Genomic DNA, 12,735 nt, shown 5'->3' on the forward strand with positions numbered 1-12,735 from the left:
ACTTCATTTCCACGGCATGGTGTGGCTCAGCTCAACACGAGTAGTTTGGAACTGTTCTTTTTTGGTTTTCCATTGGCAAAACATGTGGATAGTACCTGCTTTATTTAGTATTACTTTGTTTGAGGTTACAAGGAGCAGAGCCGATACTGAAAGGTGGAAGTAAAAACCCTGCAGACCACTGATTGGTCGGATACAATTGTCACTAGAATTGTCATTTGCACGTCAAGTCAAGACAAGCTGTACCATGCAGTGGAGATGAGGCTTACAAGGAATGTTGAAACTCTTCAATATCTGGTCTCTGGCCTTTATTTATTTAATTTATTCACAATTCTCTAAAATATCTAGTATCTTTGTCTACTTTGGGCTTTGTGCTTTAAAAATTAAAAAAATTCTGTGGGTTTCAACCACCGTGGCTGCACAGCATGTGTATTCACTGCCCCACCAGTGGGTCAATACAGTTTGTAGAAACTAAATTTTCAAGTTTTCTTTGCTTTTTGTTTTGTTTATTATTCTTTTGTAAAAAAGTGTTCTTTCAAACATTGCACTACAACCAATCCAGTTACCTATTAGTAACAATATAGTCACAATATGTAGTCGTACAACCCACTTTTAAATAGCAATGAAGAAGAAATACAATACACAATAAGTCTTGTTGTGTAATTTATGTGTACAAACTAGATTGTGAAATGTAAATTCATTCATTCAGTCACAATGAAGACTTCAATATTGCATCCCAGAAAGGTGGTGGATGTTTTGGCAGCTATGCTCAAGGGCTTCTGAACAAGGAGGAATGACATCCGCTTTCTCTTGTCATCTTCATAAGAAGAATCAGGGTCTTTCATTAAAATGTTAATGATATTTCAATGAACAGATGGTGCAAAGGGCAAACAGCCAGGATGAACAAACACAGGAAGCCAAATGAGTGGGTCATATCCTAGCCAAGTGCGTCGTTCTACATGTTAATCACCAGCAGAGAACAACAGATTATGTTCTTGATGGATGCAACAAAAGTAGAAAGTAATTGTTGCATGCCAAGAAAATAATCAGAGACAGGACTCAGACCAAAAAAAAAAAAAGATTAAAAAACATGAATGGCACTTATTATAACTAGCCAAGCATCCTCTATTCCCTGCACTGGGGTGCATTTGGGGATGTGTTCTGAGACCAGGGTACTTTATTAAAAAATATTGCCTCCTTGTGCAAGTTGCTGCCCTAGGTCAGGGAGTACCTCTGGTGGTACTGATGCCTTTTTTATTAACTGTAACAATGAGCCTTTCCCTAACTAAAGTGTTATAATCGCCTCACCTTACGTGAGGATCACACAGCATAAGTGAGCAGCACATGTGCGTCACGGAACATCTTGCTTTCTATTTTGGTGTCATATTAACAGGTTAGAGCAGCCACACTGTCTTTGTAAGCCGTACGTGTCACAAATTAAGACTTTTAAAATCATTGGACTAATCTAGAATTTGGCAGAATCTTATCTTATCATTATTGTCTGGCGATACAGTTGGCAAAGGAAGGAACTGAGGATAACGCTGGAGAGAGGGACATCTCTGCTACTGTACCTGTGCAGGTAGTCGAAGATGGATGGATGGATGGATGATGGACAGATGTTGGATTTTGACTATGAATGTCTGTCTCTGCATTTGCAATTTTTTAAATCCAAGTAAATTGAGAATGACTAAGTATAGTTCTGCTGATAAGATCATTAGAAGACAAAATGGATTGGTCACTTTCGTTGAGTCACTGCTTGTGACTGCAAATAAGTTAACTGCCAGCATCTGCATCTCGGATTCATTAACAGAAACCGCTGTGGTAGCGCCTAATGTCTTTGCCAACTATTCAATGTTCAAGTGTCAACAAAAAAACAATGTAGTTCTGCAGGTTTAGGAAAAAAGAAATTCAAATAATTGCTGGTGTGTTACAGAGCTTTAGTGACATTGGCCTTTAAAACCAAACCCAGACAGAAGTTTCTCTCAGTAATGAGTCTTTTTATCGATCTCTGTGCAGTGCACTTAGAGTACTGTCTCGATAAGACAAAAGCTTGCCTTACTCATAAGAAATCAGGCTTGTCTGGACATCCTGTGCTTTAAGGTGTAAGGTTGGAAGATACGTTATTTGTCATGATAATGCCAGCTCACTCTGTTCCATCATCAAACCTCCTCATAACAAAGAAATTACCCAAAATCCTTGAATGTTGAGAAAATAAACACAACAAATGAAATGGAAGGGTACAGGGATACAAGGTTATTTGTCATTTTACAGCACAGGGTTGTGTTATGAAATTTAGGTTGTAGTTCCTTATACTTCTTGTAAAAAAATATAAGTATATATACAAAAATGATATATAATAAAATTGATTAATAACTGATCAAAAATAGAAACTATTTTACATAATGGAGTGCTGAGGATGAATTAAGCATTCTCACAGCCTGAGCGAATAGGTTCTCAAGTATGGTGGTACTATGGCTGTACCTGCTTCCAGATGGCAGCAGGCTGCAGGCTGTGGCTAAAGTGGGTACGGTCTTTTAGTATCCTCAGGGGTTTGCACAGGCTCCTCACCTCACTGAGGCTTGGTAGATGTGTACTAACTGTCTTCTTTTTTTAAAAAGTCTGTTTTTGTGTTTCATGCTCATTTAACATTCCATTGGTGTTTTTGACATTTAACATCAACATGGAATGAAAATATAGCTATCAAAACATACCATAGATCCACTCTGTTTCTCTGTGATACATTGTTTGTTGAAGGGACAGAATGTATATTAATTCTAAAAGAAAAAGAAATGAAAGAAAGAAGGTCCAACTAATACACTGATGTGATGCTGAAAGCTAGCTTTCTTCAGAAAATATTTGGCCATTCATTTTATACAGAGCCAAAATGCCAAAATGCAAAAATGCGAGGAGACTGAACTGTCTTGGAAAAGAATTTTTATTTTCAAATGCTGGTAAGGTGTCCATTGAAATCCAGAGAACAAAACAAACACACAGTATTTACTGAAACAGATAGAAAATTGATATTATTATCACAAACAAAATTATTGGAGCCCTTTCATTTCCATCACAGAAATACACAGCTCATAGACCAATTATTCTACAGTTGAAGAAACGACATTGACCAGTTGAAAGCTCTGAATGGCATACAAACACTTTGATGTAGATTAAGCTGAGGACACATTCTACAAAGTAACAACACAAACGGCGTGTGCATTTCTTTCTACTGTAAAAGGTACACACTGGCCAGCACAAACATTGTTATATGACAGGTCAAAACTGCACACACAGATAGACGCTTCTGTAACAAATTAACCTACAATAGTATAAAAAAGACTATTCTGTCAGATGCAAATACAGTATGCAAAATTAAAAACAAGTCTCTATCTAGAGTAAGTCAAGTATTAGTTGCAAACAATTATTTGTGTTTCTTTTAACCTGTTTGAACTACGAGATGAGTGGGAATCACCACAGGAGGACAGGTACAGTAAGTTGTCAATCACAGAAAAGCAACAATCATTTTCAATCAACTTTTCTGTCATTGTCTCCTGGCACTCGTTCTTGTCCGTTCTTGGAAAAATCCACCCATCTGAGAAATTGGGCTTTGACGCCTTTATGACTCAGGTCCCCTGCCCTGCACAGAAACTGGCTAGGCATACGCTGTAACTGCCTTTGAGTTCTGCAATGGCGGGGGGGGGGACCCGCGCGAGGACATGACACTCAGTTGTCCGACTTTGTGCACAGTGCTACGGTGTAGAAGTCCCCGAGAGTAGGCACTTGGACACAATCAACTCCTGACCAGCAACATAACCCATAAGCAGTTAAATACATAATCAGTTTGTGTTGTGCTACAATCAAATCAACAGTAGTTATGGTTGTGACGTTTGAATTCAGCTATTTGTAGTTGCTGTGGTTCACAAATAACATAAACCATGTGGTGTCTGTTGACACATCTGGATGTTGACATTCAACATAAATACATTCATACATAGAGTAAATCTGGACCCCACTCTGAACAAAGCTGCACTAATCACTACTTTTTGATATTTAACTTCTTTGTGATGTTTTTTTTTCTCCTGTGATGTAACTGACTCCACCAGGATGTAATAAAACATAGAGCTGTACTTCTGTATGCTGTACTGGATAATACACCAGTGGCAGCTGTAGTCCTACACAGGAAATAATGAACACAGAGAAAACGACATTGTTACCATACATGTTTTTGCATGTTTCTTTAACAACCGTGACATTCACAACACACTGCAGTTGATTTCTAGCCATCTTCCCAGCACGCTACTACTGCATCAGCTGTATCACACAGGGCTTTAATATTGAATCAAATGACAATGTGCAACGTAAAAGGGGTCACAGAGCACTATCACTCAGCTGTGAGCTTTTTTAGCCTCTTTTAGGCTCATTAATTTGGTTGTTATGGCTCCCACATTAAGGCTGGAATTATGCTTTACTGGGTTGCACGTAGGAAAACGCGCTCAGGGGTTTGGATATGCTGACTCAAACAAACGTTGCTGAGATCCAGGAGGTGTGTGCATCTGTTCCTCTGCGAGCCCCTGTGATCGATGTCTCTCAGTTGTGATCGAACCCTGCTGTTATCAGCACTGATAAACACTGATAAACCCACTGCACACTACCTAAACCACAAACTATACAGGCAAGGGAGGAAAAGTTTAACATCTAGACTTTTTTTTTTCTTTTGGAGTTGGCGGAGACAAAAACACATTTTAACAGGGAGTGAATACTAGACTTACAATAATCAGGTGAACACACGACTTCAAGGGGATGATCATTTCGCTGCATGGTTGCTATGAATGAGAATCTCCAGGATTTTGCAGGCTTTTTGGGGGATTGCTGCGGCCTAAAATGCCTGATTTCACAGCAGCTTTTCAAAAGACTTTCAATGATTGTTGCAGCGTTCTGTTATTTTTTATATTGAAATTGCAAAAGTGAAAACTGGACTGGTAAAACACGCATATCTTCACAGTGTGCAAAAATTATGAGTTCATATATTGAGAATATGACAATTTGTAGTGTGCCAAATTGAAAATAAAAAGATTTGTTCGTCAAGTTCACCCCTCTCAGTCTAGAGCCTTCGATGCTAGAATAGCCAGGTAATGAAGTAGATGTGTTAACATTCTTGGCAAGGTATGACGAAATGCTTATTCAGACCATTTCTCGGATTCAACACATCAGAGCTGCAAGAGTATGGCAACTTTTCCTTGTTTGACTACATTTTGTCTTTAATGTGACACAATGCAGCGGTTGCAGAGTAACCTTATTTCCTGGATCAGTAGTTTCATGTGGAAGGTTTATTGGAGGCAGGGCTGTTATGCATGTGTTATGCAAACTGAACGTCAGCACCTTGCCCTACTTCATATATTATATTAGCCAAAGCCTCGTAAAAATGCCCTTTACTTTGACAGTGCCACATGAAGAACGTAAATCAATCAATACAAAGTAACTGGGAGACACAGTCGTCCTCCTCATTCGTCTCAGTCCAAATTCAATCACGCTGTGGATCGACACCCGACTGGGAACATTTATCTCTCTAGTCTAGAGGTTTCATCTGTGACTTGAATGTGACTTTAAGTATTTTCTTTATTTTGTGCTATCACTGTTTCCCTGTCTGGTTGTAGAGCTAGATTAAAGCATATTTAAAATCTAAATATATGTTTTAGACCTCCACAAAAAAAATCCTTCATAAGGCTGAAAAAAATCAAAAACTACCCATTTTGTTCCACTGAAAGACCTCAAATAATGTGCTCAGAAACTCTGAGTGAGTATGTGTTGTAAAGGCTTTTAAGTCATTTTGTACATAACCAGAAATGTACTCACGTATTTACAGACACACGCACACACACACCACATCTTCTGAGCCGTGGCCCTGCTAGAGAACAGTGCTGATGGTGTCAAAGTCTTTGCTGATCTGGGAGCTGCTGGGCAGTGACTTGAGGTACTCCAGGTGCCTCCTAGCGTCCTCCTGATTGTGTCTCACGTAGTAGATGACGTACGCGATCACCATGGTGAACCATCCGAACATGGTGACGAACATGGCTACGTCGGTGGTCTTGTGGTGAAAGTTGCAGAAGTTGATCCCTGAGTCCAGCACCTGGATTACCGGTTTGCCTGCATATTCCTCCTGCACCGCTGTATGGCAGATCACCTCATTCACAGTCTCGGGGTCCAGCCGCAGCTCCCTCAGGACCTCCTGCAGTGTACACTCACAGTGCCATGGGTTGTTCGAGAGGCTGATTTTCGCTCGTAGACGGGCGAATGCCTCTTTGGGGACACGTTGGATGCGATTGTTCGATAGATCCAGGACAAGGAGGCTGTCAGAAACGCCTTGAAAAGCTCCGACGTCCACCGTCTCGATGTCGTTGTTAGACAGGTCAAGCTCCTGAAGGTAGTGCAGTTCTTTGAAGGCGTGGTTGGGGATGTGCGTGATGTGGTTCGATGCCAAAAGTAGGACGACAGTATCTCTTGGTAGATCTGATGGGATCTTCTCCAAGTTGCGAGACATACACTGGACCACGGTCATGCCACTCTTCTCTATACAGTGACAGCTGGTTGGACAAGCCATCACTGGTGCATTTGCCATGAATAATCCAAAGAGCAAGCCCCATAAGAGGCCAAAGCCATCAAATATAGGGGATTTCCTGGGCATATCAGGCCCCACTATGTCCTGCATATTCAGCAGCAACCTCCCACAAGTCCTGTCATGTAAAAGCAATCATAGTTCCACCTACTTCTTAGCATTAAATTGGGATGATTGCGGCTTCATTAGCTTTTAAAATGCTGAAAATATAAGTTTATTCACACAAACATGAGGGCTTATCTTGAGAGAATCCTTCAAAATTGATTTGATAGAGTTTCATAAGAATCTTTTGAAACAGATTTCAAAAGAGCTCATCCAAAAATTGAGCTGCTCACTGAGCGTATTCCAGCAGGGAACTGTAATCTCAGGTTTATTGTGAGGACGTTGAATGCTTCAGAGAGTAGGAGCGGGGCAAGCAACACTGGAATCAACATGTCAGGTTGTGCGCTGAAAAAAAAAAGAGAAAACTGTGTTACTCTTGAGCAGAAAAAATAATCATTAGTTCTTCAGCACGGGAGGAGACGGCGTACGGTTGCTGTCAGAGTGCACATGAAAATCAAAATTGTCCAGACACTGACTCTCTGGCTAAAATGGGTCCTTTTCTAAGTGCACACGCAATCGTCTTTATCTTCCCAAATTGTGCTGAGTAAATGCTATCCCCACAGTGTTTACAAATGTATAATGTGATTATTGAGAAAAATCCATTTCACTTTAGCAAATCTCATAAACCGGCAGGCACACTCATGGGTCATTGCCAGAATTTTCTCATTCAATTAGGAAAACCTAATTTTGTTCTGCATCGTCTATAAACGACACATGAAATTATTTTCCAGTGCATATCAATATTAATTACATTATCCCATAGCTGGACAAAGAACAAAAAAAGACCCACAACAATAAAAAAAGCTCATCTTCCTGTGACAATGAGGAAAAGCTTTTCTTTTTTTTTTCTTTGCACAGCCCCCCTCATCTCAAGGACTGCTGTCTCTCATTCACAGGCGCATGATGAGAATAGCAGTGGGCTCTAAAATGACTCCCTCTGTCCTGCAGGAGGATCATCACTTTAGGACTGCGCACCCTCTGCTGGGCTGAACTGATCACACAATGGACCCCTCGCTGTGTTCGAGGTCATGCGCCCCGCGAAGCCGTGTCTTCTTCTCATTTTTCTTTTTTCTTTACCTTTTGTCTTTGGCAAGGGCTTCCTATCTTTGGACCACATGCACATGCTCTTAAATAAAGCCCTTGGCGTTGTGATCGGTATGAGCACAGTGGGAGGTGTGGACAAGATGTGGCATCTACACTTACAAGGGCGGCTGTAGCGCCCTGCGGTTATGTTATGACACCACTATGCTATATATATATATATATACTGTATACATTAGGGCTTACACATGCACATTGTAGCCCACTGCAGCTTGTCTGAGCTGTCATTTCCAAAACATTTTTTGTAGTGATATGTTAAAATGAAATTAAACGGCTCTTAAATAGGCGACATCAACAGATGTTTTCTTCAGGAAAATGTCAGTTAAAAGACTAAACACAGCCTGGCACCAAATTTAGGAAAGTAAGCATGTGATTATGATAAATAGGGATGTTATGAGAACGTGTAGAGGCAAGAAAACCTTTGGCAAAGATTAAAATTGAACCCGGCTAATGGTGCCAAAGTGTAAGAGTAAACAGTATAACAGCGTTTTGTAATTGTGTGGGTTTAAATCACATGAACATGTGGCTCTGTGGTTTTAAAATGTTACACCGGCACAAACAAATAAGCTACACATGGGATGATAAGTTAATAACTTCTTGTAAACGTGAGGTTACTTACCGGGACAGAGTTTGAGCTCGGAGTGCATTGATAGCTGTTTGTTATCCAGCCTCTGTGGCGGCGGGGAAGCTGCTGTAAAGCGGAGATATGGTCGATAGTGCAGCAGTAGTTCGCTCATATCACATCTGTATCAGCGCCGACAGAAGCCTGAACCTCTCGGAACATAAATACTAAAACATTCTTTAAAATAAAAAGTTCAGTCGGCTACTTGAAGCAGTCCACACTCCCGCGAGGGAAAGAACAAAACGCTAAAGTTCCGGTACGCGGGGAAGTTATCCGGTCTCCGAGTGAAATGATTCATATTTCCAACTGTGGCGCTTTTTGTGTCTCCTCAGAAACACAACACGGCATTCACACCTGTTGATGATAGTAATGGTGGCGGTGGTCGCGTTCCGGGAAGGTCTCGAGGAGCCGCACCGGTCCGACTCAGCACGCGCTTCTCTGACTCCGCGCGCGCATGGCGCCAGAAGGAGTCCCGGTTGCGCGTGGACTGGACTGCTGTTCTGCTGGCAGCTCTCCTCGTCCTCCAGGTCCCCCGCCTGTCTGTCTGTCTGTCTATCTGTCTGTCTGTCCTCCTCCCCTAGCTGCCCTGCCTGCACCTCCCCTCTGCTCCATACCCTTCTCTCCCCTCTATCTCTCCCCTCTGTGCCTCCCTGTCTCTCCCCTCTGTCTCCTCTGTCTCTCCCCTCTAAGACAATTAACCAAACAAACAATATTAAATCCGAAAATTGTTCCTGGATGCGAAATAAAAGAGGACAATTTGTCTTGACAAGTGCTCTAGTAATGACTTTTAAAATGAATTAAGTAAAAAAAGAAAAAAAAAGGATTATTTTTAAAGGCCAAATTAGGCTCTTAAACGTTTTTAATTGAGTGTTCCAATCATTCGTTTTAAATTGTTTTAAACAAGTATTATAAAATGCCGTGACAAAGTCATAATTAAAGTCTGCTTTCGGAATCAGTTGTCGTGTAGAACATCCCGCCTCAAGACCTTGTCCGTGTCACATCAAACTGTGATCTATTGATTATTTTAATCACTCCAACTGCTGTATCACACAGACTATCAAAGGGCCGGGATGTTAGGGATTAAGGCTGCGCAGCAGTGGATCAAAATGTCAGCTTTGACTTGTGCACTGTATTCTGGTGGTAATTGCCCTTTTCAAACTGCAGAGGCTTATCCCCCACTCACAAAGTGCATGGGGAATTAGCTATATGCGTTGGGTTTGTCTTTCTCTTTAATGGAACATGACTTTCTGTGACTGCATCAACCACCTTGCACGCCTGCATAATATAGCAGCAAATGAACACTCTCTCTAACTGACCTATTAGTGGTGTGTCTTTTTATGAGAATGTCATAAAGTTGTTATGCAACAATTTCCTGCTGGACCGCAGCAATAAATGCAAAGTCTGTCCCTGACTTACTGAGTGAATGAAGTTATTGGTCTTTCGAAATGAATGAGCTGAACAGTCCTCAATTACGCCCTCAGGCTAACACTGACTATACAGCCATATGCTAGGCTTCCACCTTGTCTTGTTTCATGTGGAACTATACTTTATATATAGTATAAACACCACCCGCCCTCTTGCTGGAGGAGCGTCAACACCACAGTGAGTATAACTGCATGACAAATAAGTTTGGATCCTTTAACTCTAACAGACTGACTATATGACCGCACAGTTAATGGAGCTTTCAGCATTGCTGTTTTTTGTTTCATGTCATTAGGAGAACTTAATTAGGAGACACTGTTGAGGCAACTTACATTGCACAAGTCTCACAGTTGTTCATCGAATGTACTGCTCTACATGTACGACTGCAGGTTATAAAACACAGTGTCATGTCAATCTTCCAGATAACCTTGATAAGAGCAAAATAGATTCTGCAAATATGGGCTGAGAAAACATCCATCACTGTCCGGTATGGATCAGCCACCAAACATGACAGGAACAGACTACAGCGGACAGCCAGGACTGCAGAGATCATCACTGGTGCCAGCCGGCCCTTCATTCAGACCTAATACATGTCCAGGGTCAGGAAACGGCCAGAACCATCACGACCTCAACACAACATGTTCCAGCTTCTGCCCTGGAGCTACAGAACACTGTACACCAAAACAACCAGACACAAGAATTATTTCAGTTATGGATAATATTATAGATAATATTATTACAGTTTAAAATGCACTATTTTAACATCATCATGCACTGTCACTGTCAATACAAATACAAATCCTGCAGGCTGTATATACTGTATATATACCATGTACATCCATAATTCCAAAAAACAGTTTATTATGTTGTTGGTGGCTTTTGTAGGCTAAATATTTATTTTCACATACCTTTGAACATAGTTAATAAATACAGGGGAAGAATAGACAAGCCTGCTGTTATGTCTGTTCCTGTGTAAGTATATTGAGAGAAATGTTAAAATACACATTCCTTGTATGTGTACACATACGTGGCCAATAAAACTGATTCTGATTCAGAAAAGTGAGTTTAACCAACCGCTTCAATTCCATTTGCTCTAGCCCCATGTGATATGAATGTAGGTCAGCTGGTCCCAAGGTTCCAGGTGTCATTTGAGCTGCCGAGTGCAAGTTTTTCTTGTGGCCAGTCCTGCCACAGTCTCAGTCCCACAGTGTGTGCCAGCTGGCATAATGAATTGTGCTATATTAGGTACTGAACTCTCGAACTTGGTGTAGGATAGCGCACTATAATGCCTTTTGGAATTGGGGCACACAAATTGTTCGTCATGTAATATATCCACTACAATAAATTATATGTGTTTGACATATTTGTAACCAACTTTATAATTGTCTCATAATGACCTCACTGTGATACTTATATCACATACATTTAAATACATTTCATACACTAAATGTCAAATTATATGGAATTAGTTGGTCAAAGTAATGATATCTCAAAGCAGCACAAATCCATAATTTTTTATTTTATGATGGATCAAATGACTGTAAAGCTGAAGGGAACTGCAGTGTGATCATTCTCTATGGGTTTGTCACAACATGTAAACCCTTTTACTACGCAAAGAGTTTTTTAACTTTTCTTTGTTTTTGTTTTAGAGCTGTTTGGTTGAGTCTCAATGCTCTCATAAACCTTGTTTCTACCCATTGCACAAAGCTGCTTTCAGTAAAAAAGAAGCTCTGATCCACTACTGGTCTAGCACCAAATAGCCCACAGTTGGAGACTTGCTTGTGAACGTAGTGAAGCATTTAACAGCTAAAGAGCCAGATATTTCCCTCAAGAGTTGGTGGAGACCAAACAAAGCTAAAAGTACACCGATGGGTAATTTTGAGAAAAGGAAAATCTTTATAAGAAAGATTAAATTATATTGGATGATAAAAAAAAAACTTAAATAACATCTTGGACATGTTAGTAGGCCCTCAGAGAATTAGCGTATGTGACCAACTTAATTTTAATGTAAAAATGTGAACATCATAACTCAGGTCACTGCACTACAGTATGCGGCAACTTTTGCTATTGGCTGTTCACTTAGTGTTCTGCGATACACAAGCAGGCAAGCTTTTGGGCTTCAGATTTTGACAGCTCCATTATTTACTGTCTCTGGAAAATTCTATTAGCTCTACAGGCAGTGAAGAAAAAATGTATCTTTTCAATAGCACCACAAAACACTGGCTGTAGGCCTTAACACACCAATCTAATATTAGGGTGCACAGCTGTTATCATGGAAGTACACTAGGGAATCAGTACTGTGCAGATGAGGTCTAAATGTAAACAAATCCGCAAAGCAACTGAAAGGCATGGACTCAGATATAAACTCTATTGATAATATCTTCCCTTTTGATTAGATTTCGTTAGATTTTTTTAGTCCAGCCACATTACATCTAACTGAATCAACCAGCTACTGACAAAGAGGAGTCAGCCTATGGCCTCAGATGGCTGAACAAAGATGCTATCTTCCTCCCGTTCTTTGCATTTTGTAGTGGAAGTCATGTTGTTGGAGTGAGAATGCAAGTGTTTAGATAAAAAGGCGTTCATTTTTAAATTTACCTATCTGCTCTACACAGAAGAGGTAAGCCCTGATTGTCACACAGTGTGCAAAATGAATTTCCCTGCTAGGATAATGAAGTTTCCTAAGATTCATGTGATCCCTTACAGACAGTTCATAGGCGAAAAAATACACAGTCCCTGCACTCAGGTAGTCTGGCACCAGAGAAACTTTGAGACTTAAACACCCATTTATTGTTATTTTAACCTGCGTCATAACCATAACTATTGGGAGTTAGCCAAAAGGTCCATTAATAAAGATTTTGCAGCGTAATGCTGTAAAAGCACT

General features: G+C 40.5%; 1 protein-coding gene across 1 annotated transcript; it reads right to left on the reverse strand.

Moving 5' to 3' along the window:
* Window positions 1–2,914: 2,914 nt before the first annotated feature.
* Window positions 2,915–9,008, reverse strand: lrrc3 (leucine rich repeat containing 3). Its single transcript, XM_051403081.1, has 2 exons — window positions 8,427–9,008; window positions 2,915–7,051 (listed from the first exon to the last, which is right to left on the reverse strand). The coding sequence occupies exon 2, from the start codon at window positions 6,695–6,697 to the stop codon at window positions 5,897–5,899; it is 801 nt and encodes a 266-aa protein (XP_051259041.1). The 5' UTR covers window positions 6,698–7,051; window positions 8,427–9,008; the 3' UTR covers window positions 2,915–5,896.
* Window positions 9,009–12,735: the final 3,727 nt, after the last annotated feature.

Source organism: Dicentrarchus labrax, unplaced genomic scaffold, assembly GCF_905237075.1.
Source record: "Dicentrarchus labrax unplaced genomic scaffold, dlabrax2021, whole genome shotgun sequence".
Lineage (NCBI taxonomy): Eukaryota > Metazoa > Chordata > Actinopteri > Moronidae > Dicentrarchus > Dicentrarchus labrax.

Bases quoted from the DNA above. Each gene is read 5' to 3' on its own strand.
- lrrc3 (XM_051403081.1), bottom strand. From the start codon at position 6,697: ATGCAGGACATAGTGGGGCCTGATATGCCCAGGAAATCCCCTATATTT.